The sequence below is a fragment of the Ictidomys tridecemlineatus genome, chromosome 4 (genome assembly GCF_052094955.1).
Source record: "Ictidomys tridecemlineatus isolate mIctTri1 chromosome 4, mIctTri1.hap1, whole genome shotgun sequence".
NCBI lineage: Eukaryota > Metazoa > Chordata > Mammalia > Rodentia > Sciuridae > Ictidomys > Ictidomys tridecemlineatus.
The window spans coordinates 173850149-173875920 of NC_135480.1; the positions used below are offsets into that span (position 1 = coordinate 173850149).

The 25772-nt window shown below is 44.3% G+C and overlaps 1 protein-coding gene across 8 annotated transcripts; it reads left to right on the top strand.

Moving 5' to 3' along the window:
- The first annotated feature begins 5325 nt into the window (after positions 1-5325).
- On the top strand, positions 5326-14029 carry Dnajb5 (DnaJ heat shock protein family (Hsp40) member B5). Of its 8 annotated transcripts, none has more exons than XM_021726948.3 (5): positions 5326-5475; positions 5992-6457; positions 8788-9032; positions 11842-12443; positions 12633-14029. In XM_021726948.3, the coding sequence occupies exons 2-5, from the start codon at positions 6276-6278 to the stop codon at positions 12864-12866; spliced, it is 1263 nt and encodes a 420-aa protein (XP_021582623.1). In that variant the 5' UTR covers positions 5326-5475; positions 5992-6275; the 3' UTR covers positions 12867-14029. The 8 variants fall into 8 exon arrangements, with proteins under 8 accessions (XP_021582623.1, XP_005326288.1, XP_040141904.1 ...); XM_040285970.2 differs by having other exon boundaries at positions 5328-5475; positions 6095-6457; XM_021726949.3 differs by having other exon boundaries at positions 5331-5475; positions 6144-6457.
- The last annotated feature ends 11743 nt before the right edge of the window (positions 14030-25772 follow it).

Consider the following 25772-nt stretch of genomic DNA (forward strand, 5'->3'; position numbering starts at 1 on the left):
TCTGCCTCCTAAATTGGTTGGTAGTTGAGAACAGAGTGAAATTGGTAAAAGGAGAGAGCTTTAAACATTCTAAGGCATTGAGTGAGCAGCAATGATTTATGCTTCCTCTGAAACTAAGTATGTCATCTTCCACCCTCCCACAGTCCCAGGCATAGCTGGGGGGTACTGCCAGTGGCCTCTGTCCAAAGTGCTGAAGTCACAGCCAAGCCAGCTGAGGACCTTCAATCCTTCTTTGTCCCATCTTTAAGTAAACATCAAGTGCAGCGACTTCAAAGCTCAAAGATTAGCCTAAAATACAAAATTTGTTGTCAAATGTGTTATATTTATTTCAAGTATCTTTAGTTTTTCAAAATCAAAACAGGTACAAATGGGCAGGAAGTAATTTAGCAGCTCAGGGGAAAATAGAGCTTGTGGTCTTGATACGAGTGAACCAAATGAGGTGGCAACAATATGAGGTGGCTACCAAAAAATGAATCAATGTAATCTAAAGCTACATAGAAAGAAGTTCACAGTCAGAGAAGGGAGGCAGGCTGGCTCACTTATACACTATATCAATACTCCTGAAAAAAGCTAATCAGAGGGGTTAGGGCTGTAGCTCCATGGCAGAACTTTTGCCTAGCATATATATGTGAGGCACTGGGTTCAATCCTCAGCACCACATAAAAATAAACAAATAAAATAAAGGTATGCTGTCCATATACAACTACAAAAAAATTAAAAAGCTGATCAGAGCCAGGTAATACAAACTAAAACGTATGAAGAGGAACATGGACCTAGTGGTTAGAGCTGAATAAGGTAGAAGAGGAATCCATGAAGACACAAGCCCTGGAAAGGGGCAGACATGAGGCATGCAAATGTGTGACAGATAGATGTCTGGTAGATAGGCCAATAAAGTTGATGATATAGTCCCAAGAACTAAGACAAAAGGTGGACACTATGGAAAGGCAGATTTATCCTCAGTGGGACAAAAGATAATTGGATACCAGGAATGTTGCATTGACTCATTACCTTGGATGCAGACTGACTCCTTATAATCAGACTCTTAGCACCTAAAGAGTCTGTGAAGAGGCAGTGAAGCTGTGTAAGCACATGACAGAAGATGCTTATTTAGGAGGGAGATAGCTTACCAGGTATTAAGTCTTTCTGAGACCTGACATGCCGGTGAACCATTAAGATAACTTTTGGCACGTGCCCAGATTGAGCCAACTGAGATGGAAGAAGTATATCCATAACTTTAAGAACCCATAGACATTGTCACATGGCATCAAAAACTTGAAAACTTCTTTTTTAAATTTTTTATTTATTTTTGTTGTTCTTTAGTTCACAGGTGGAGTCTTGGAAGCTTGCCTCTAGAATCTGATGCTGCACGCCCTCTCCTGGTCATTCCTAGCACTGTTATCTCATCTCAAAGCCAAAAATAGCCCCTTTAAATGCTATGGTACTGATCAGTACAGTTTCAGAACCTGAAAGTACCAGGAAGTCAGATCCCTGGTCAGTGCTCAGACAGTGTGCAGGATCGGAATGACCCTAAGAATGAGTTCAAGTTATCTGGAATCAAAATTAGATTTCAGCATGTCTAAGAAAAGGGTTTAGACTTACACTGGATTTGGGGTACTGTCTCATCCTGGACTATCATCAGAGTTAATGTCTCAGGCTGTAACCAATGTGGGACCAAAACTTTGGCTCAGGTGTCAGTATGAAGTATGAATTGGGAGAGGTACTAAGAGTCTCACTACAAGGAGTAAGTCTACATCCAAGGTAATGAGTCAGTGCAGCATTCTTATGCCCAGGAGGAAACATCAGATGATAAGCACCCAGTCAACAGAGAATTCAAGCAAGAATGCTTTCCAGGGGAGAGGAATGAGGGACAGGGGGACAGAATGAGGCAGTCACTAATTTCTAAGGACTTGCTAATTTTAAAGATGGTAACAGGCCCTTTCTTTTCAAATAGTGGAATTCCAGTTCCAGCTTCCTGTAACCCACCCCCACCCCCCGCAGCCAGTTTACTATCACATAGAAATCATAGGTACAATTTGGGGAAAGAGCAGGACCAAAGGCCAGTCCTGTCACTGAACAGAGCTGGCAACTGTGGGGATAGTTTCCCCCCCCCCACCAGGATTCTCTGTTTCTACTGGCAACAGTGCTTGGCAGCCTCCCACATCCAGATCTTAGCAACCATGGCAGCCCCTGGCAACTGCTGCCATGGTGACAAGACAGGGAACTGAGAACAGACCAAAGGGAGGGAGCACTTCCTCTGGAGGCTTTGAAATGTATGCAAAATAGGGGGTTCCGCCTCCCATATACAGTCTGGGAGGGAACATAGGCTCCTCTCTAAACACCTCCTCACTGGCACCCACCCCCACCCCTGCCCACAAGTTCCGGTTCCCTCAAGGTGAGGAAATGAGGGACACCTAGGATTATGACGTCTCTAAAGGGAGGAAGAGTGAGCGGGGGTGTTTGGATCACAGATACATGCATATACTGGCAGACATGGTATCAGCATCTCGGTAACCACATGCTTCACCCACTCTTTGTCATAGAGACACATGCCTCCACAGCCACTTAATCACATATGTACCCTGACACAAAATCACATACCCATAGCAAAGAATACAGAGCTAGATATACTACCATACAAAAATAATCGTACAGATATACTCTCACTCACAAATTGAATTACCAATACAATAGTACAAATAACTCCCAGATTCACACATTATAGATACACTCACACACCTAGATATCTGTGAACACAGAATAATAGTTGACTTGGTTAAGCACTAACTACATGTTAAGTTCAGAACTGAGTACATTACGTGTATTACCTTAATTAACCCTTACAACAACACTGTGAAGTACTGCCGTTGCCAGTCTCCATTTAGAAAGGACAAAATGAGGCACAGATGTGGAAGTGGCCTCACACAGTCATTGTCTGACTCTAGGGTCCACATTCTTACAGACTATGCCACTATGTACTGATGCCCAGTACGATGGGACAGAGGGCAGTAATAGCAATCCAGGCAGATAATAAAGTTCAAGCCATCAACACATAAGGGCACAACCCTGCAGCCCTTAAGGTCCAAGCCTACATTTTAACATTAGCTGGGGCCAGGTAAGAGCTGCTGACTAAACTCTGCCTCCGTGTTGGCATAGGCAAGGCTGGGGGAGGCAAAAGAGACAAAACTGGAATAGGAAGAAGCACAGCCACCCACAGCCTGGGCACCCAGGAGTCAGGAGGAAGGGGAGTGAAAGCCCTCAGATCTGAAGAGCCAGCATCAGTCCTGGGTTCCCTCATGCCATCCTTCCCATACCCATGTCACACTTCCTTTCTCATCACTGCCCACTGTCCTTCCCCTTCCTCATTCCATCTTACCCCATGTCCCTGTCCCATTATTATGTGGCTCATGCCATCCCCTCCCCTCTATCCCCTCCCCTCATCCTCCAACCCACCTCCCTCTCCATCCTCATTCCTTTCCCCTCCTAGCCTCCCACCATATCCCCCTTCCCCACCCCCATCCTCCTTACCTCAACAATGTCTCCCTCATCTCATACTGATCATCCCATCTCACCACCCCCTCCGCATCCCTTAACCCCACTTCCTCTCCATACTCTCCTCACCCTAATTTCCTTTCTTACTTTAAACTCACACCCTTTACATTGGGGAGCCCCATAAAAAGAAGGCCTAGATGAAGAACACTAGAGACCTGACCCCAGGACCCTAGACCCTTCTCATTCTCTATTCTGGGGCCTAGGTATTCCAAGCCAGCTCTAACCAGCTCTACTAGGTATCACGGTATCTAAACTCTCTCTGGAAAACTCAGGAAAGTGGTAAGAGCTTCTTCCCAGGTCCTTCCTTGTCATTGACACCCCCAAAAGGATCCCCTCCCCCTCTTCACCCCCAGATTACCCCCTCCCCACCCCCGCTCCCTCGAGCACAGATGGGCTTGGGAGACAGTAACGTGGGCGCCAGGCTCCGTGTCTGCTGGAGCGGCGGCTTCCGCTGGCGACCGCCTCCGCAGCCAGCCCCGCCTGCTCTGAGCATCGGGGACACTAGAGCTGAGATTTAATTATTTAAGGGGGGGGGTGAGATAGGAGAGTCTGAGGGTGTTAGGAAAGGGGATCATGGGGTACTGACATGAAAGGTTAAAGGGGAAGCTCTGATAAGGGAGGCCAGAGATAAAGAGGTAGGATTAAGAATAGGACAAGAAAGAGAGAAGAGAGGAGGGGGGGGGGAGAGAGAGAGAGAGAGAGAGAGAGAGAGAGAGAGAGAGAGAGAGAGAGAGAGAGAGAGAGAGAGAGAGAGAAGAGAAGAGAAGAGAGAAAAAAGAAAGGAGAGAGAAAATAAAAGAGGGGGGGGAGAGGCCAAGACAGAAAGGGTGGGGGGAGGACAGTCAGGAGATGATAAGGGATAAGAAAGGAGCAAGTAAAAAGGGTTAATATTCAGGAACTCTCAAAGAGGAAGTAAAAGGAAAGGTTGATTATAAGTAACCTGAAATGGAAGCTGTGGGGGTTGCTGAGAAGCAGCTACTCAGGAGGGAACTAGGGTGAGAGGATTATTGAGAGGATGGAAAGGCAGTTTGCTTGGGAAGAGAATCATGGAGGTGTCACTCCTGGTGCAAAAGGCCAGTTTACTGATAAAGGAGAGAGTGGAAGGGCACTTAAACTCTACAAACATGAGATTCAGTTAGGCCATGTAAGGTCAACCCCAGGTCCAAGTAAAGTAAACTTAAATCAGGTCAGGACGAGGTCAGTTCACAGTTCTAAGGAAGACAGGTAACTCTGGTGACTCTTTAGCCCTGGTCCAGGGACTGCACCTCCCGGAGTGCTTTATTCTCTCTCTTTCTCTCTCTCCCTCCTGCTCTCCTTAACGAAGAAAGGAAAGAATGCCTGGTGCCACGGCCAACTGGTGGGCGCAGTTTTCCTTTAAGGCTGCCTTTGACGTTGCACGAGTTCCAGAAGGTTCTCCCAGGATTCGAGCGATGGCCAGTACGTCCCACCTTCTCAAACCGGAGATTGGACTAATATAGTTGCCCCCTGGCAGGGGTCTGAGTCCTACGGACGAACCAATAAAATCAAAGGGCGCGTGGAGTTGTCACCCTCTATCCTTTTCACCAATGACACGACGAGATGACGAAGAGGTGTGGTTGATTGATCCCAGAGGGCACCAATCAGACCCACACCAATCACTGCCCGGAATGTGTGCGCGTGTGGCCGGGTGACAGGGGCGGAGAAGGTGTGGCTAACACTGAGCCGCTCGTTGAAAGCTGCCCAATCATAGCAGAGGCTTAGCTGAGTGACGGGCAGACGGTGCAATGGATGGCACGGAGGCGGAGCCGTGGGGGCGGGCTCCCGGTCCCGCTGTCTGCGGCCGGCGGGCAGGCGACTCCTGTCCCTAGTGGAGGCGGCGGAACCGGAGCCGGGGGAGGGGGCAGCGGCTGTGTGACGGACCGCGGCGGCACCCGCAGCTCCCCACCGGTGAGGGCGCTGAGCCAGGACTCAGGGGTCCCGGGAGTGGGGTGTCACGGAATCGGGGGTCTTGGTATCGGGGGTTGGGACACCAAGGGCCCATCGGCTCTTCTGCTGTTGGGGTGCCGAGACTGGGAAATCGGGGTCTGTGAGGTACTCAGGGTCCGCACCCCAGGCTTGGTTCTCCCGCCAGCCAGATTCTGAGCCGGGAGAGGGTCGGGTCGTGTCGGGTCGGATTGGGTTCTATCTGGCGGAGGCGTTTCTGAGCAGGCCAGCCAGCCAGCTCGGGTGACATCACCGACCCCCTCCTCCGCCCATCGGAACCCCCTCCCCTCCTCTCCCCTCAGCGCCTTTTGTCCTGGCCAGGCTCTGTTCTGCCCCGCCCCTCCCCGCCCATCTGCGGGGGAGGAGACTCCCCGTCAGTGACTTCATTGAGTAGGTTCTTGGGTATTGGGTTTGGGTCCTCCCCAAATAGGCGAGAGGAGCTCGCTGTCTCTCAGGCCCTCACTATCACACCTGTCACAGGTACATACACTGCCACTCACAAGCACACGCTGCCACTGCCAGCCTCACTGTCACACTGCCATACAGCCACTCACAATCAGCCAGACACTGCTGCACCTGACAGCAGGTGGCCACTGGACCCTCGGCCTTCACTCTCAACACCTGGGGATCAGGTCCAGCTCCTGAAGCACCGGACAGGCCTTGCTGGGCAAGGGCCTCCACGAATCTGAGGAGGTGGCTTCCAGAGCTGCAGCATTCCAAGCAGGCTCCGGTGGAGCAATCAGAGGTGAGGGGCTTGGCTGGGCATGTTTAAGCGCACAGTGCTCTCCTGCCCACCCCCAGCAGCACCCCCACTACAGGCTCGAGGAGCTTTCCGGAGCTTCCCACACTTCTGGGGAGAAGACTTCTTAGCCAGCTTGATGTTTAAAATTCAGCTGGAGCCCTTAAAACTTCGAGCGTGGACGCTGAATGGGTTTGTAAAGTTTCGGTAAGTCCCTCCTGAGAAGGGCGCTCATACCCATGCCAAGTCAAATTCTCCACATCAGCCATTCCTTAGCATCACCTCTTTGCTTCCTCATCTCATTCTCAACTACATGATAGAACCCCCTTCTATCTCACCTGTCCATTTGAATGAATTGCACCCCCTATCATTCATCTCATCTCTCAAATCCTTTTTTTCACAAACATCTCCTCCAACACTTCAACTTCCTACAGTTCTTGCTCTCCACCCATCAAAACCCATTTTCCATCTGTCCCCTATTATTTTCCCTCCATCAATACCTCATTTATATCAACAGTTTTCCTCCCCTATTACCTCAGTAGGCCTTCTTGCCATTTCTCCCCGTTTTTCATTCCTGCCTCTACATTAAATCCTCCTCATTCTTCTCCATCAAAGGCAGTGCCATACCATGGGGCTCCTTTGTCATTGTACCACGCGGCTTGTGGGTAGGGGGAGTGAGGGAGGGTAGAAAGGAGAAGAAGGAAAAATAGGCAGGTTCTGAGTGAGTTTGCCCTGTGTCTGTGGAGACAAGAAAATTATGAGTCTAGAATAGCTAGCAGGTGGGTGCCAAAGAGGACACTGGCCGGGTGAAAAGGTAATGCAGGGACAGCAAAAAAAGAGTGGGTAGACTGGTAAGCTGTTCTGACTTGCCTTCTGCCTAGAAGCTGCTATAGTTTTCTGGGGCACCCTGTTGATGTTCTGGGGTTCCTTCCCAGTCCCAGGGGAAAGAAGGTGTGGGCTGAGGCAGAGATGGCAGACCACCCCCCAGCTCCCTCTCAGATGGCTTTTACTGCTGCTTCTGAAAATGGCCACCCTCCCCCAGATGCTCTTTCTTCTCTGCCTCCCCCAATGCCAGTCTCCCCCACAGACGTGACATGCTGGTGTGGGGAAATGGGGGAGTGTCTTTATGGTGCCTTCTCTTCATCAGAGTGAGGTGACTCCCAGCACCGTGAGTCAATCCAGCCACCTTCAGTAAGCCTTGTGGGGGCAAGAGCTAGGGCCATTGTCCCTGCCTACCTGGGGCCTTGGAGGCCTCCCCCTTACCAAGTCACAGTCCTCACTCCTGCCAGGACACCCTGTATACCTCACTGCGTTGAAGCAGTCAGAGGCAGAGAAGCAGATCTCAGCTATGGCTGCCAGCCCAGGACATTGCTAGAAAGACTCTGGTTCTTCTAGCTTTGGCATGAGTTGGCCAAGTCTCAGAAGGGCAAGAGAATGGCTTCTGGTCCTTCCCCCAGATAGCTCTAGATATAGGAAAGCCCCCTTCCCTTCATATCCTCCACAGATGCATGTATGGGGGAGGAGGGATTCAAGTAGAAGAATAAGAGCCCTATGTTTCTTCTTCATGTAACAGATGCCCCTGCATCCACATAAAAGGGGTTATCAGAGGAGTATGGGTCCAATTCTGGGCCAGATTCTAAACTACAAGGCAAGTGGGAAGAAGGGTCTTACAGGGAAGGTTAACTAAGGACTGCTGGTTAGTGCCCAACTGTCTCCTAGCAGTTAAGGTTTTAAAAGGCCCTATCCTCAGACAATTCTATTCAAACACTGGTGTTCGGGCGCACAGACAAGTCTTTACACACAGCTTTGTGTGTAGACACTGGGAAATGAGTAAAGGCAACTGCTGCCCTCACTGGGGGAAGGACATTGCCACCCCCTGCTAACGAGGGTGTTGGAAACAGCAGTTTCCTAAGACTGTGAGTCACCCTGTGATCTGAGTCACACGTGAAGCTTAGCATAGTCTTGGGGACGGGTAGGGAGACCTGGGGTCTCCAATGGCAGAGAAGACTCTAGACACCCATACCCTGACTCAGCCTGGCTGTCCAGGACAGCTGGCTAAAGACCCAGGCCTGTGCCACTGCCCCAGCTGCCCTCAGCCTGGGCACTGTGCCTGAGGTGTGGCGTAGGAGACCACGATGCTCAGGTGACCTCACCCAGTGCACTGACCTTCGCCAGCTTCTGTGTGTGATCTGTCAGTCCACGGTGCCTCCTCACTCAGAAGGACCTCGGGGGTCCTCAGTCTGGCCCAAGGGCCTGGGCCTCAGCCTAGCCCCAACAAGTGGGCCATAACCTTCAGCTTCCTGCTGGGAAAACCCAGAAGCTGAGGAAGGACTCACGAAATCTAGGATGTCAGAGCTGGAAGAGATCATCTAGTCTAAACCTTTCATTTTACAGATGGGGAGACCGAGGCCCACAGAACAGGCATGACCTACTGAAGGTCAAACAGGAAGTCATTTAGGGATTGCAGGATCACTGGGAGCAGGGCTCTGAGCAGTAGAGAATAAGGGCACCAAGGACTGGCCCTGGGTTTCTTTCAGAAATAAGGAGACCAGTGCCGGTCCAGTGGCTGTAATGGGAAAAGATTATTACAAGATTCTTGGGATCTCATCTGGGGCCAACGAGGATGAGATCAAGAAAGCCTATAGGAAGATGGCCTTGAAGTACCACCCAGACAAGAACAAAGAACCCAATGCTGAGGAGAAGTTTAAGGAGATTGCAGAAGCCTATGATGTGCTGAGTGACCCTAAGAAACGGAGCCTGTATGACCAGTATGGGGAGGAAGGTAAGAGGGCTGCACTGCAGCCCAGTCCCGGACCCCTGTGTTTGGATGAAGTGAACAGTCCTGAGTGTACTGGCTCTCATAGTAGAGAACTGAGCAGGGCTGAGGGTGGCAAATGTTCCTAGCGCTGACACCCGGGGGAGAGAGGAGACCACCTAATCTCAGCTTACTGTTTGTTGTTCTTCCTGCCTCTCTCCACCCTACTCTAGTTCAGGCCTTAGAGAGGTCTGAAGCAGGAGCCAGAGGCCTCCCTGCTCCCTCTTTCCTTCCCAGCCTTATTAGTCCTGCCTGAAGTCCCTGCTGCTTCATTGGCTGAGGGGAATGGTGAGGGAAAGGGTGCCTGTGGCTCTCTGAGGACAGAGCATTTACATTCATCAGCATAAAAGTCTGGCCCTTAGGCAGCCTGGGGATTAACCCTGAGAGCCCAGAGTAGAAATGATTGTCCCCTTCCCTCCCCCCATCCCAGCCCACTTTAGGCCAGGAGAACAGAAATGGAGCTTTGCCTCCCAGAGGAAGTGGCAGGGATCCAAGGGTGGAAGGGGAACTGCTACTGGCATCTTACTCCCTCCCAGGGGCAGCTGGTGGCCAAACAACAGGGCGGGTGGCAGGAAAGGCCCAAATAAAGGCTCTGAGAGGGTGGCCCCTCCCAGCACATCCCACGGGCATGATGTAGCTGCTAATTCTGGGCCTGCCCCTCAGGGCTGCCTGCCACCCGCCAGCCACAGGCACCTGTCAGGCTATATTAAGAGACATTGTCACAGCTGAGGACTCTCCTTCCAGGGAGGAACTATCCTTCTTCCCCACCTTTCTTTCACATTCTCCTCCTCTTCACCCTCCCCACCCTGTCCTCAAAATGAAATGGGTTAATGGTATGTACTGTACTGATACAAAGCGGGGACTCAAAGGAATGTTCTTTTTTTCTTTTTCCATCCTCCTTGCTTTGTGTTCCATTTCTCTCTACCCTTATCCTCCTGTGTGTCCCAGTCCTCCCACTCCTTCTTCTTCTCCAGGCTTCTAGTTCCCTTTATCTCTTCTGATTGCCTCCTAGATTTACCAACTCCCAAATTTGCCAGCCACCTCCTGGAGTCCCTAGCATTCTCCCAACTAAGAAAAAAAAAATTGTTTTTTCTAGGATAGAAGAATGGGAATGGTAGGGGTGGGAAAGAGGGAAGCAGTGCAGACACCATGCCACCATGTGACCTGTCTCGGAATTGCATGCATTCCTCCACTTAGCCTCACCTTTGTTTAGGAAGCAGGCTGGAGTGGGGAGAGCTACCCTGAACTTCACCTTACCACCACTTGCATGCCCAAGCCTAAGAGTAGGGCAAACCTCAGAATCAGCCCAGACACCAGGTTCTGGTGCAGATTTTCATTCCAGGGGCCCCTAAGGCTGCACTCAGCCTGGGGAGGGAGAGGCCACCTTGGAAATGTTGGTTATATTTCTGTCCACCCTGCCCCCTCCGCAGTAGCCAGCCAGAACAATTGTGCACATAGAGTCTGTGTGCAGCTCTGGGTTGGGACAAGTTGTTCCTAGCTTGAAAAGGGAGTGGTGGCGGTCAAGGAGGAATCCCCACAGGGAGAATTACCCCCTTCTGTTATCATCAGTTCAACATCCCTCTCTCACTGAGCTCTGCCAAGCTTCTTGAACTTGCTTAATACTCACTTAATAGGAGGAAAGAACAGACCCTAAGTCTTGACAGAGAAGTGAATGAGTGGCTGCTATAAGTACCTGAACTGTCTGATACTTGGCCCCTCTAATGAAACCCAAATCTACCCTTGTGGTCCCAGGAAATGGGGCTCAGGTTTCTATGTCCAATTGAAATTCTAGATAAAAGACCTCAAAGAGAAGGAAACTTTCCTCTAGCCTAGGCCCCACCTCAGCGTCTACCTATTCTGGATCAGCTCTCAATGTTAATCCCCTCCCCATAGCCCTCAGGACTTCCATAACCATCACCACCACACCCATGAAGGTGCCATCCAGGAATCTGAACCTTAAACAGGACCTGACTCCAGAGAGAGCACCTGGGGTCACAGCCTGCAAGGTGCCAGCCATTCATGCATGGTGGTTTGTCTACATTAGGTGTGGGTCCTAGGGCTTGATGTTGCATAATTTGAGGGAGCTCCATTCCCATTGTAGTCTATGTCTGAACAATGTATGAATGACACTCCCTGTAGCTATGCAACACTGTAAGCAGAGTATGAGAATGAAATATTTGAAAACTTCTATAAAAATAATTCCTGGGTTTTTGAGCCTTTCTAATTTCCCATTTGGCATGAGTCAAGAAAAGAGGAAGCATTACTAGAAGCAGAGTAAAAGTGGGTTTCCTCCTAGATTGTGTCCCCATCTCATCTAGGGCAGATCACTTACTAACCCCTTGTGTGGTCAAATCCTGCCTGATTGCCTCTTGCCCTGTATGTCTTTGGAGATAAAAGCAGAGCTTTGGAAGTCAGGTATGACTTGTAATGTAACACCAGGCCAGCCACTCAAGGCTTTGTGAGACATTTCTGGGCCATGAGTACATGGAAAAGATGACAGAACTGAAAGTCACATCCTCTAAGTCCCCTTCTTCTGACTTTTTCATCTAATGGTAACCCAACCTCCTCAAACTTCAAGATATACATTACTATTTAATATGTAATTAATTAAGAGTAGTAATTAATCCTGCCAGAAGGTTTTATTACTGTTAGCCTGGCTCTCTCTGAAGTTTGCTTCTTTCCCTAGGCCCAGGAACTGGGAGTTAGAGGGCAAAGGGAAGAGACTGGTATGGGGCCAGGATGGGCCAAAATGCCCCTAACTTCTCCTCCCCTCTAGGCCTGAAGACCGGCAGTGGTACGTCAGGTGGCTCCAGTGGCTCCTTTCACTACACCTTTCATGGGGACCCCCATGCCACCTTTGCCTCCTTCTTTGGTGGCTCCAACCCCTTCGATATCTTCTTTGCCAGCAGCCGCTCCACTCGGCCCTTTAGTGGCTTTGACCCAGATGACATGGATGTGGATGAAGATGAGGACCCATTTGGTGCCTTTGGCCGTTTTGGCTTCAATGGGCTTAGTAGGGGTCCAAGGCGAGCCCCAGAACCACTATACCCCCGACGCAAAGTTCAGGACCCACCTGTGGTGCATGAGCTGCGGGTGTCCCTGGAAGAGATCTACCACGGCTCCACCAAACGCATGAAGATCACTAGACGGCGCCTCAACCCTGATGGGCGAACTGTGCGCACTGAGGACAAAATCCTGCACATAGTCATCAAGCGTGGCTGGAAGGAAGGCACCAAAATCACCTTCCCCAAAGAGGGTGATGCCACACCTGACAACATCCCTGCTGACATTGTCTTTGTGCTCAAAGATAAGCCCCATGCACACTTCCGCCGAGATGGCACCAATGTGCTCTACAGTGCCCTGATAAGCCTTAAGGAGGTGAGGCCTGCTCAGATTGTGTGTGTGTGTATGTGTGTGTGTGTGTGTGTGTGTGTGTGTGTTGTGTGGGTGACAGGAAACTCCCTACCTCCCTGGCATGTGGCACTTTCTTCCCCATTTCAGTATTTCTCCTTTCTCCTCACTAACTTTGCCCCACCTTTTCCTCTTTCTCTGCTTTGTTTTGCCCAGGCACTGTGTGGCTGCACCGTGAACATTCCCACCATTGATGGCCGGGTGATCCCTTTACCCTGCAATGATGTCATCAAGCCAGGCACCGTGAAGAGACTCCGTGGGGAAGGCCTTCCCTTCCCCAAGGTGCCCACTCAGCGGGGAGACCTCATTGTGGAATTCAAAGTTCGCTTCCCAGACAGATTAACACCACAGACACGACAGATCCTGAAGCAGCACCTACCCTGTTCCTAGGCTCTGCCCAAGCTAGTGCAGAGTCTACCACAGCAATACCCCACACTCACCCCACCCGATGTGCACCCAGCTTGATGTCCACTGGACACTGGCGAGTTTTTCTAAAATGCAAAAAAAACACTGATTTCCAGGACAATGTTCCTATTCCTGACCCCTTTCAGAGCTGGGCTGCTTTGGGGGAGTGGGAGGGAGGTGGGGAGAGATAGCCCAGGCCAGGGGTCAATTTTCATGTCACTAGCTTTGAATCCAGTTCCCACTTCAGTGGCTGGAGAGTGACTTGAGTGCTACTTGAAGATGTAGATTCCTTGTCCACGCCTGTAAATAGCATGTCCTTTTTCCCCTCTTGGCCTTGCTAATCCCTTTCCTCTCCCTTCCCTTTGGTTTCCTCCTGCTGGGGGAGGAAGAGGATAGAAAGGATACTGCTTTCATTCCCCCACTCCCAGGTCCATAGTGTCCAAGATTATCACACACATATTCATGCACACAAAGCCCTGGAGCTGTCTGTGCCTCTCCAGGAGATAGAGAGGAGAAGAGATAGGAAGGAACAGTCTGCAATCCATGAACAGGGCCATTGAGCACAAGACACTTTTCATTTGGGACAGGGAGGTAAACCGGCCCTCAGCAGCCTCCTGACAGCTGCTCAGTCTACACAGTACAGAGCTGGAAGTTCTGTCCTCACTGCTGCTTTGAGGAGTGTTCAAGGTCAGAGGGAAGAAAGAGGGGCCTAAGGTATGAAGCTAAGAGGTGGGGCAGGGCCCATCTCCCAGCCTTCATCAAGAAGGGTAAGGGCTTTGGGTGGCAGCTATTTCTCACCAGGAGATTCAGGGTCACAGGTTTCTCCCCACACCTCTGAACTCAGGGTCTAGCCACCCCAAACTTCCAAATCCCACTTTTATGATATGTGAAGATACTTATTTCTTATCCTTCTTAGAGGCTGTGTGGGGAATTTCCAGCCCTTTTATGCCTATGTGACCCCACCCCACTCCCACCGTTGTATAAAAATCAAATAGTGAAGGAGCTGGGAGCAGACTGCTTTAGCCAGTCCTGGGGTGGGATATTTAGGTTTTCTCACTTTGACAAGCCCCTGAATGTTTTTATAGTAGTTTTTTTTGTATTTTTTTGTAATGACAGTATTATGGAAAAAATAAAGTATTTTAAAAATATGGCCTCTGAGCAGGAGCAACTAACCTAAGATGGGGACAGGTGTATAGTGCCACTGTCAACCTCCCTCCAAGGCCCAGGCCACCTTTGAGAAGCCCAAGCAGGCCCTTGATATAAGTTGAGGATGACTCCTTCTTTTCTCTAAACTCAGACTCTTTGGGTTTCTAAAACATGTACCCAAACACAAGAAAGATAGAAGATATCACTCAGATATTAGAAGAATCAGACCATTTGAGAAGAAAAAAAAAATCCCTGGTCATAAGAAACAGAGATCATCCTCTTTGGAAGATATATCAACATGACATGGAATAGATTTTCTCCTCTTGTCCAAAATTTCTGTGAATTAGAGGAATTTTCTTCCTAGAAGGGGATGGAGGAGGACTTTGTGGCTGACCAAAAGAGAGACATCCCCAGAGACCAAGGTCAGGCAACAGAAACGGTAGCTAGAGATTCCTGGAATCCTTGGCTGGAGCTGGCAGAGTCTGGGTTGGGGACATGGGCCCCATGGGAGGTACTGAACTTATTTGCCGATCCTTGCATCTCACAGTTTTCTAGAGATATCTGTCCTAGTGTCTGACCTGCTAGTCCCTGCTGAGACAACTCTGGCTCTCAAGGCCTGAGTGACCTTTATGATGGTGTCCCTGTCCTTTCCCTTGTGTCTGGGTGGGAAGGAGCCCTTGGGCTACAGGAGGCCCATCCACAGGAGATGTCTGGGCCTGGACTTCCTCCTAGGATTATCCTTCCTCCAAGTGTGATGGCTGCGTCTCCAGAATCAGGCCCAGGACAGTTACATGCTCCTGAGCTCAAGTGTTCTCAGTGCCATAAAGACAGTGCTGTCTCCAGCTGAGCCTGGCCCTGCACAGTAGTGGACACTGACTGGGCTTTACCATGACCTTGCTGCCTCACCTTTCATTCCAGGACAGAGTCACTGAAAACGGATCCTCATCCTATTACCCCAGTTATTTTTGCCAGGGGCTGTTCCTTGTAATGTGAAAACCAAGGGACCTTGCTCACAAGAGTGTCTCCTAATCCCCTGGCCTGGGCAGGGAGACCCCCAACCCTGTATCCACTACTCCACACCCTCCTGCTCTGGGCTCCAGAGTAGACCTCTTTACTCAAGGCTAAATTCTGGTCCTGGCTGAAGTTTGTGGATCTGGATCTGCTAAGCTAGACTTCTCCCTCTGGCCCTCATATAAAAACACAGGACCTGGGAAATTTTCATGTCTTCATGGAACACACACTGAGGATGGGATTAGGAGATCCTAGAAATCAGGTTATCTGAAGTAAGGGACACTTCATTGAAATTCCCTGAGGCCAGCTCTGTAGCTTCACCTGCAAATTGAACTTTACCTTTCTTAGAGGCTGTGTGGGATTTTCTGGTTCTTTAATATTTGTGTAACCCCCATACACACACACATACACGCAAAGCTTTATAGAAGTTAAGACAATAAAGATGGGACAGGGGAATATGCTTACTCTTTAAACCACTTTATTAAGTTTTCTCACTTTGACAAGCCCCTGAATATTTTATATTTTTGTGTAATTTTGTAATGAAAGAATTATAAAAATCATTTGCTCATTTTGGATGACAATAATATTCTCTTTAAGACTTGGCCATCCTGGATTTTAGACCACTGGCACTCTTAAGGAAGGGCATTTCTTGGTCGCTGGAGATTTTGACCTCTCAGTTTACTAGACAAATTCAGCTTACTGGCTCCCAGACATCTTCCACGCATGGATTAGGAATCTCCTTGGACTTCATTTCTCCCTTGCACCTTTGGCCCTTGAAGGAATTCATAAGTCTCTGTAACCTTCTCCTAAAGAGGAAACTGAAAAGATGTTCCTGTCTGTGGTGAGCCCCTTCAGATCCTCTCCTCTCTGACCTCCACCTCTGGGCACTGCTCCTCCATGGCTGCAGTCTGATGGGATGCAACTCCACTCTCATCTCTTGGGTCCTTTCCTGCTATTTTTTGACTTGGAACGACTATGGACTGACTGTCTCTCTTATCCCCAACAAAGTTTATCCATGATAACAGTATCATGAACCAAAAAGTTTGTCTTCTCTCTTCCTTGGACTGAAGGTTCTCTGTGAACCCATGACCAGTACCTCAGAGCCCTCTAGACATTTTGCTCACAGCTGAGGGGACAGGAAAAGGACTATCCAGGGCATGGAATGAGTTTTTCTAAAAAATATTATTTTAGATGTTGATGAACCTTTATTTTATTAATTTATTTATATGCAGTGCCTCACACGAGCTAAGCAAGCACTCTACCACTGAGCCACAATCTCAGCCCAGGGACTGAGTTTTTTATGGTGTTATTCTCCCTGCCTAAGACTTTCTTTCAAGGAGCTAAACAACCGTGATGTATCTATGCTTAAAACATGGGGGCGGGGCTAAAAAGAAAGGTAGACTGGGAAAGGGGCCATGAGTGGACTTATATCACTTTAACCGTTTTATGGATTCAGAGACCTTGAAAGGTAAGTTCTACCTCTTCCACACTAAAAACCACAACATCTGGGCTTTTAATATGTGTGTAATTCTTGAGTCAAGGAAGATAAACTTCCAATAGTTATGCAGGCGGTGTTCCTGATTCACTGGGGGTACTAGTTTCCAAGCAGTTATAGGACTTACCAGGAGAGGACAGTATATGGTTGTCAGTAAGCCATGAACAATACATCTCTATAAGGACCTACTCTGATAGATTTGTCCATCTTCTTGCCCAAGTAAAACTTCAGGATATTTTCCTATTTCTTCCCGTCTAGTTCTCTCCTGAACACATTAATGTCATCTTCATGATCCATTACTTGAATGACATACAAGTTTTGTTTGTTTGTTTTTGTTTTTTGTTTTTGTTTTTCTCTCTCTTCTTAAATCAGTCCCTAAAACCTGGGTAACTTTGCACACTACCAACTCCTCCATGCCTTTGGGTCCGTTTTTCAATCTATGCCTCAGACTCTTCCCTAGATCATTCCCTAACTGAAACTTTGTTAGGCCCTTCACATAGAAGCTTCTTGGGTGTCCAATCAAATCTTTCTTTGATCCTCACTGCTTTAACCTATAAATACCTAGAGTGTATTCATAGGATCTATGCTTTTTCCTTAGCTGAGCATTATCTATTAAGTGTTCTGAGACTGCATCAGTGCCAGAGACCCTTGGGTCCTGCAGATCAAAAAGCACCAGTGTTATATAAGGCTCTTTCAAAGGTGAGACTCTGGTTGATTCCAAATATTATTGCTTATAGGAAATTATCTAGGAAGAATGGAAAATTGCACATGGATCTGTGAGGCCAGATTATACTTGTAAGTTGAGATCTTGGATCTAGCTCAGTAGCTAAGTGGTCAAGTGCTTGCCTAGCACGTATGAGACCAAGGATTTGATTCCCAACTCTATACCAAAAACCAAAAACTAAAACCAACCAATCAACCAAACAAACAAAAACACATAGGAGCCAGAAGACTAAGATATTTAGATCAAAGAGAGCAAAACCCAGAATTTTTCATTCTACTTTTGCAGAAGCAGTTATTCAGTTTAAGCTGCAATGAGAGACTGTATCTCATTCTGGGTCTTAGGAAAAGATACTGCAGAAGCATTAACCTGGAGTGGATAAAATAAGAAGGTGAATGAAGATTGAAGGTGGACCTAAGTAGGGGATGGGGAAGCAGTGGGGAAACATTAGCCTGTATTTAAACTGGAGAGGGGTGAGGATGGGCATTAAGAGATTACACTGAATTAAACAAATGGACACTCTAGTAATCAGAAACCAGTACATAATCACCAAGTATTTACTATACATAAAGAGGAGACCCTACAATATATGGCTTTATTACTTCTATAATGCTCCCCCAGGTTTGGGACTTGGGAGCAGCTGAGGACTGTGTAGCTGCCCTGGTTTTTCTTCAATGCTCCACAGTGGCTGAGAGCCTGTGGTGTCCTGCATGTCAGCAAGTAACTCTAAAATAGTGCCAAAAGTGTGTTGTGTATTCATACTCCCTCAACAAGAACTGGGAGACACATCCACTCCAACCATTTAATGAAATCTCTCTGCAATCATTGGCTGGTCACTGGCCCCAGACAACAAATGATACAGAATTTATAGGATTAGTTCAGAAAAATTATTATACAAACAAACAATAACAACAATAAACCCTGAAAAGAGGAGAGAATCTGGTTTCCATAGAAGTCACACTATATTATTTAGAAGGTCCAGTGTTCAACACAAAACTATGAGAAACAAACAAACAAAAATATGTCCTATGGATATACATAGGGTGGAATGGGGAAATAATCAAGTGATTCTGAGGAAGCCCAGAAATTGGGCTTACTAGATAGATTATAAATCAGCTATTTAAAATCTGTTCAAAGAACTGAAGAAAATCATGTCTAAAAAACTAGAGAAAAACATGAAAATGATGTCTCACTAAATAGAGATTATCAATAAAGAGCAATCCACACTGCAAAAAAAATTTTTTTAATCATCAAATAGAAACTTTGGGGTTGAAAAGTACAGTATCTGAAATGCAAAATTTGGCAGAAGCACAGGAATGAATTGGAAAAGCAGAACAAAAACCACTGAATGTGAAGATAGGTCAATTGAGATTATTCAATTTGAGGAACAGAAAGGAAAAAGAAAGAAGAAAAACAGTCTATAATACCTGTAGCACTATCAAGCATAATAATGTATAAATAATGAAAATTTCAGAAAGAGAGGAGAAAAAGAAAGGAGCAAAAATATATTGAAAAAATAACAACTGAAAACTTTCCAAGTTGGTGAAAAACCTTTATTAATTTACACACCCTAAAAGCTCAATGAACTCCAAGTGGGATAATAAAAAGATATCCACAGCTAGACATCATATCAAACTATCAAAAGACAAAGACAGGTTGGGCATAGTGAGGCACGCCTGTAACCCCAGTAACTCGGGAGGTTGAAGCAGGAGGTTTGCAAGTCAAAGGCAGCCTCAGCAATTTAGGAAGGCCCTAAGCAACTTAGTGAGATCCTGTCTCAAAACAAAAAATAAAAAGGACTGGGGATGTGGCAGTGATTAAGCACTCCTGGGTTCAATCCATGGTACCAAAAAAAAAAAAAGACAGAAAATCTTGAAAAAAAGCAAGAAAAAAATGACTCATCACATACAAGGGATCTCCAATAAGATTAACAGCTTATTTGTCATCAGAGGCCATGAAGACCAGAAGGCATTGAATGACTTACTCAAAGAATTGCAGAAAAATTCTATATTCAACAAAACTATCTATCAAAACTGCAAAGGAAATCAAAACATTCCCAGATAAACAAAAGCTAAAAAAATCATTTGCTGGGGCTGGGGCTATAGCTCAGTGGTAGAGTGCTTGTGAGGCCCTGGGTTCGATACTCAGCACCACGTATAAATAAATAAATAAATAAATAGATAGATAGATAAATAAACATATTGTGCCCATCTACAACTAAAAAATTTTTTTTAAATCATTAGTTAGCAAATCTACCCTATTAAAAAATATTTAAGGGAGGGGCTGGGGATGTGGCTCAAGTGGTAGCGCGCTCGCCTGGCGTGCGTGCGGCCCGGGTTCGATCCTCAGCACCACATACAAAGATGTAGTGTCCGCCAAGAACTAAGAAAAAATAAATAAATAAATGTTAAAATTCTCACTCTCTCTCTGTCCCCCTCTCTCTCTCACTCTCTCTTTAAAAAAAAAAAAATATTTAAAGGAGTCCTTCATGTTGAAATAATGGAAACTAGACAGAAACTCAAATCTATATGAAGAAATGAAGAGCACTGGTAAATGTAATTATAGTAAAAAAATAAAAAGATAGCATAAATATATTTTTATTTGTAATTATTTGTAATTTGTAATTATTTCTTCTATATTATTTAAGACACCTGAATATACAAGATCAGCACACAAAAATCAGTGTTTTTCTTTTTAAGTCCTCATTTTTGCATTATAGTTGTATTTGTACATATTGATAGGATTTGCTGTTACATATTTTGTATATGCAAAAAATATAACAATATACTTTTTTAATTTTTTATTAATAGTAGAATGGCATTTTGACATATTGTACACAAATGGAGAAACAATATAATTTGACCAATATTACTCCCCAGTATTTCCTCCTTTCTTCCCTGCCTCTCATCCCTTGAGCCCTTTTCTCTACTGATCTCCCTTTAATTTTTAGGAGATCCACCCCTTTGTGTTCCTTTTTCCTCTCCAGCTTCCACATATGAGAGAGAACATATGACCCTAAACCTTCTGAGTTTGACTTATTTCACTTATCATGATGGTCTCTAGTTCCGTCCATTTTCCTGCAAATACCATAATTTCATTTTTTTTATGACTGAACAAAACTCCATTGTGTATATATATATATATACCACATTTTCTTTATCCATTCATCCACTGATGGTCACCTAGGCTGGTTCCATAGTTTGGCTACTGTGAATTGTGCTGCTATAAACATGGGTATGCATGTATCACCATAATAAGATGCCTTTAATTCTTCAGCATAAATACCAAGAAGTGTTATAGCTAGGACTTATGGTGATTCCATGCCTAGTCTTTTGAGGAGCCTCTATATTGACTTCTACAGTGGTTATACTAATTACAGTCCCACCAAAATGGAGAAGTATTCCTTTTCCCCCATATCCTCTCCAGCATTTATTATTATTTGTACTCTTTTTTAACTTTTTAAAAAAATTTTTATTAGTTCTAATTAGTTATACATGATAGAAGAATACATTTTGATTCATTGTACACAAATGGAGCACAACTTTTCATTTCTCTGGTTGTACATGATGTAGAGTTGCACCACACGGGAAGTCATACATGTATCTAGGGTAATGATGTTCATCCATTCCACCATCATTTCTGCCCCGATGTCCACTCCCCTTCCCATCCTCCCCTTTGCCAAGTCAAAGTTCCTCCATTCTCCCCCACGCCCCTCCCCCATTATGAATCAGCATCCACTTATCAAAGAAAACATTTAGCCTTTGGGTTTTGAGATTGGCTTACTTTTCTTAGCATGATATTCTCCAACTCCTTCCATTTACCTGCAAATGCCATAATTTTATTCTCTTTTAATGCTGTACATTGTGTATATGTGCCACAGTTTCTTTATCCATTCATCTGTTGAAGGGCATCTAGGTTGGTTCCACAGTTTAGCTATTGTGAATTGAGCTGCTAGGAACATTGATGGGGCTGTGTCATTGATGTGTATGATGATTTTAAGTTCTTTGTGTATAAACCAGCTAAGTGTTTTATCAACCTAATTTATCTTTTCAAAGAACCAACTCTTCATACCATCAATCCTTTGTATTTTCTTTATTCTCAAGTTCATTGATTTAGGCTATAATCTAAATTGTGTCCTTCTTTCTACTGGTTTTGGAATTGATTTTTTTTTCCAAGGGCCTTAAGATGCATCATTAGGTTTTTTATTTGGGATCTTTCTGATTTTATTATGTAAACACTATAAGCTTTCTTCTTAGAATTACCTTCATAGTGTTCCAGAGATTCTGGTAAGTTGTATCATTATTCACATTTGAGTCCTTCGATTTTTTCCTATCACCCATTGTTCTATCTCCATGTATTTATATAATTTCTGTGGAGTTTTTTTGGTGTTGATTTCTAATTTCATTCCATTATGATCAGATAAGATGAAAAGATTAAAAAATTACTTATTTATTTTTAGTTTTAGATGGACACAATACCTTCATTTTATTTATTTACCCTTATGTGGTATCCTGCCATTTTGATTTATTTATTGTGCTTAACCCAATACCTCATGCATGCTAGGTAGGCACTCTACCACTGACTACAACCCCAGCCCAATATTTTTATATTTGCTAAGAGTAGCTTTGTGGCTTAAAATATGCTCTATCTTGGATAAGGTTCCATGAGCCATTGAGAAGAAAGTGTATTTAGTTGCTGCTGGATGAAATATTCTATAAATGATTGTTAGGCCATTTGATTTATAACATTTTTCAGATCCAAGAAGTCTTTACTGAGTTTATGTCTGGATGACCTTTCTAATGGTGAGAGAAGTGTGTTGAAATCACCCGTATTATTGTACTGGGGTCTTTCTGGGCCTTCAATTTGAATAGTATCACTTTTATGTAATTAGTTGCACACACATTTAGGGCATAAATATTTATTTTTGTTGTATCTTCTTGTTGGATTATTCCCTTACCAATATTATTTGACCTTCTTTGTCTCTTCTGATTAATTTTGGGGTGAAATATTCTTTGTTAGATATAAGAATAAGTTCTCCTGCTTGTTTTGGGGCTCCATTTGCATGGTATACCAATTTCTATCCTTTCACTTTCAGTCTGTGGCTGTCTTTGCTTTTAAGGTACATCTCTTGCAAACAACATATAGTTGGGTCTTGTTTTTTAATTCATTCTGTCAGCCTATGTCTTTTAATTGAATAATTGAGACCATTTATATTTAATGTTATTTTAGAGCTGTTTATTAATTCCTGACATTATGATTTATTTAATGTGTTTAATTCTGTCTTGTTTCTCATTTACTAAGCTACTCTTCAAATAAAATTTATTCTTTGGTGAGCTCTGGTATTTGTTTGTTTTGAGGGAGTACTGGGGATTGAACTCAGGAGTACTCCTCCACTAAGCTGCATCCCCATCCCTATTTTGTAGTTTATTTAGAGACAGAGTCTCATTGAGTTGCTTAGTGCCTCGCTTTTGCTGAAGCTGGCATTGAACTCTCAACCCTTTTGCCTCAGCCTCCCAAGCTGCTGGGATTATAGGTGTGCATTACCACGCCCAGCTTGTTTTTTATTCCTTTGTTTTTTGGAGGATGATACTGGGGATTGAACTCAGGGGCACTCAACAATTGAGCCACATCCCCAGCCTCCTTTTTGTATTTTATTTAAAGAGGGTCTCACTGAGTTGCTTAGTGCTTTACTTTTGCTAAGACTGGCTTTGAACTTGTGAGCCTCCTGCCTCTGCCTCCTGAGCCTCTGGGATTATAGGAAAGCACCACTGCACCTGGCCCTAGTTTTTTATTTCTTCTTTGTGTGCTATTTCTTTAAGTTCTGTAAGGCTGGTTCAGAAGTTATGAATTCTTTTAGTTTCTGCTTATCTTGAAAGGTTTTTATTTCATCTTCAATTTTGAATGATAACATTGCTGGATATAGCAGTCTTGGTTGACAATTATTTTCTTTCAGTACTTGGAACACATCATTCCCAGCCCTCCTGGCTTGTAGAGTTTATGCTAAGAAATTAGAAGTGAATCTGATTTGTTTGCTTCTGAATGTGACTTGACATTTTTCTCTTGAGGATTTTAAAATTCTATCCTTGTCTTGCATGTTAGGCATTTTAATTATAAAGTGCTGTAGAGAAGTTCTTTTTTTATACTGTCTATTCTGTTGTGTTTTTTTATATACCACAAATGAGCAATACAAAAAAGGAAATTATAAAAGTAATTTCATTTACAATCAAATATAAAGGTATTAAAAGAATACTTTTGCTGGGTGCTTTGGTGCACACCTATTATCCCAGCAGCTCAGGAGGCTGAGTAAGGAGGATTGCAAGTTCAAAGTCAGCCTCAGCAACTTAGCAAGGCCCTAAACAACTTAGTGTAATTTGGCTAAACAACAACAAAAAAAGGGCTGGAGATGTGGCTCAGTGGTTAAGTGTTCCTGGTACTAAAAAAGGGGGGAAACACTTTTTTTAAGGAAAAATTATAACCAAAGAGGTGAAAGATGCTTCCTCTGAAAACTACAAAACAAAATGCTAAAGGAAATTAAAGAACACTAAGTAAATGGGAAAATATCCTGTATTACCCAAATGGAACTACAAATTTAATCAAATATTTATATTTCTTAAGGTCTCAACATCCCTTTTCTTTTTTAAAATATTTTTTAGTTATACATGGACACAATATCTTTATTTTGTTTATTTTTATGTGGTGCTGAGGATCGAACCCAGTGCCTCACATGTGTGAGGCAAGCACTCTCCCACTGAGCCACAACCCCAGCCCCCAACATCCTTTTTCACAGAAACATAAAAACCATCCTGATAATCACATATATAGAATTTCAAAAGGCCCTGAGTAGTCAGAATAGCCTCAAAAAATGGTAAAGTTAGAGGACTCAAATTTCTGACTTTGAAACAGTACATACCTACAGCAATTAAAACAATATAGAGGGCTGGGGATATATCTCAGTTGGTAGAGTGCTTAACTCATGTGCACAAGGTTCTGGGTTCAATCCCCAGCACACCACACACACACACAAAGAGTATATATATATATATATATTGACATAAGACAGACATATAGCCCAACTGAATACAAAAGCCTAGAAATAAAATCTAAAATATAAGGTCAATTGACTTTCAGAAAGATTCCAATATTATTCAGCGAGGAAAGGACAATCTGAAATAAGCCAGGCATAGTAAGACAGGTACTGCGTGATCTCACTCAGGCAAAATATAAAAAAGTTATCTCACAGATGTTGAAAGCAGAATAGTGGTTATCAGAAGCTAGAAAAAGTAGGGGAGAGAGAGGGATGGTGAAAAGTTAATCATTGAATACTAAAGTACAGTTAAATAGGAGTAAGAAGTTCTGGTGTGCTATTGCACAGTAAGGTGACTATAGATAACAATTATGTACTGTATATCTCAAAAATCTAGAATTCTTTTCACCATAAAGAAATGAAAAATGTTTCAAGAGACATGTATGTTTAGCCTGATTTAAAAACATAACACAAAGTGTACATGTATCAAAATACCATGGTACTTGTGTTTTTATGAATAGCTTTAAATAAATTTAAATTTTAAGATGTAATTATAAAAATTATTTTAAAATGTTTTTTAAAATTCTAGCAATCTTATAATTGTAGAAAAATTGAAACCTTTATATATTTCTGGTCGGATATAAAATGATGCAGCCATGTTGAAAAGTTTGGTAATGGGTCTATATCCAGGAGAACAAAAAGCAGAGACTTGACTAGATATTTGTACACCAATATTTATAGTAGCATTATTCACCATAGCCAAAAAGTAAATAAAATAAACCAGACATATGCTAAATGCTGCATGATTCCACTTATATGAAGTACCTACAATAGGAAAATCCATAGAGACAAAAAAGTAAAATAGAGGTTACCAGGGTCAGAGCGAAGGGGAAATTGAAAGTTTTATTTAATAGATAGTTTCTGTACAGGATAATGAAGATTTGGGGTATAGATGTAGTGGTTACTTCATCATTGTGAATATATTTAATTCCAGTAAATTATACAATCACAATTATTTAAAATGATAAATATTATGTATATATTATCATGATGAAAACAATTAACTCAAAGTGGACCAAAAAAAAACTAAAACCATAATACTTTCAGAAGAGGGATAAAGCTTCATGATTTTAGATTTTGTGATAGATTTTTATATATGATATCAAAAGAAGAATGACTAAAGGAAAAATAGACAAATTGGATTTCATCAAAATTTAAAACTTTTGCAGCCAGGTGTGGTAGCACACTCCTGTAATCCCAGAAACTAGGAAGGCTCAGGCAGGAAGATCATGAGCTAAGCCAGACTAAGCAACTTATCAAGACCCTAGCAATGTTGCAAGACCCTGTCTCAAAATAAAAAATAAAAGGGGCTAGGAGTGTGGCTCAATCATTAAGCACTACTAGGTTCAATCCCAGTTATGCAAAAATTTTTAAAAATTTTTAAACTTTTGGGCTTCAAAGGACACTATCAAAAGAGGAAGAAGAGGGCTGAGG

Bases quoted from the DNA above. Each gene is read 5' to 3' on its own strand.
- Dnajb5 (XM_021726948.3), top strand. From the start codon at position 6,276: ATGTTTAAGCGCACAGTGCTCTCCTGCCCACCCCCAGCAGCACCCCCA. The intron at 6,458-8,787 runs GTAAGTCCCTCC...GGTTTCTTTCAG, and splicing joins AATGGGTTTGTAAAGTTTCG to AAATAAGGAGACCAGTGCCG. The intron at 9,033-11,841 runs GTAAGAGGGCTG...CCTCCCCTCTAG, and splicing joins TGACCAGTATGGGGAGGAAG to GCCTGAAGACCGGCAGTGGT.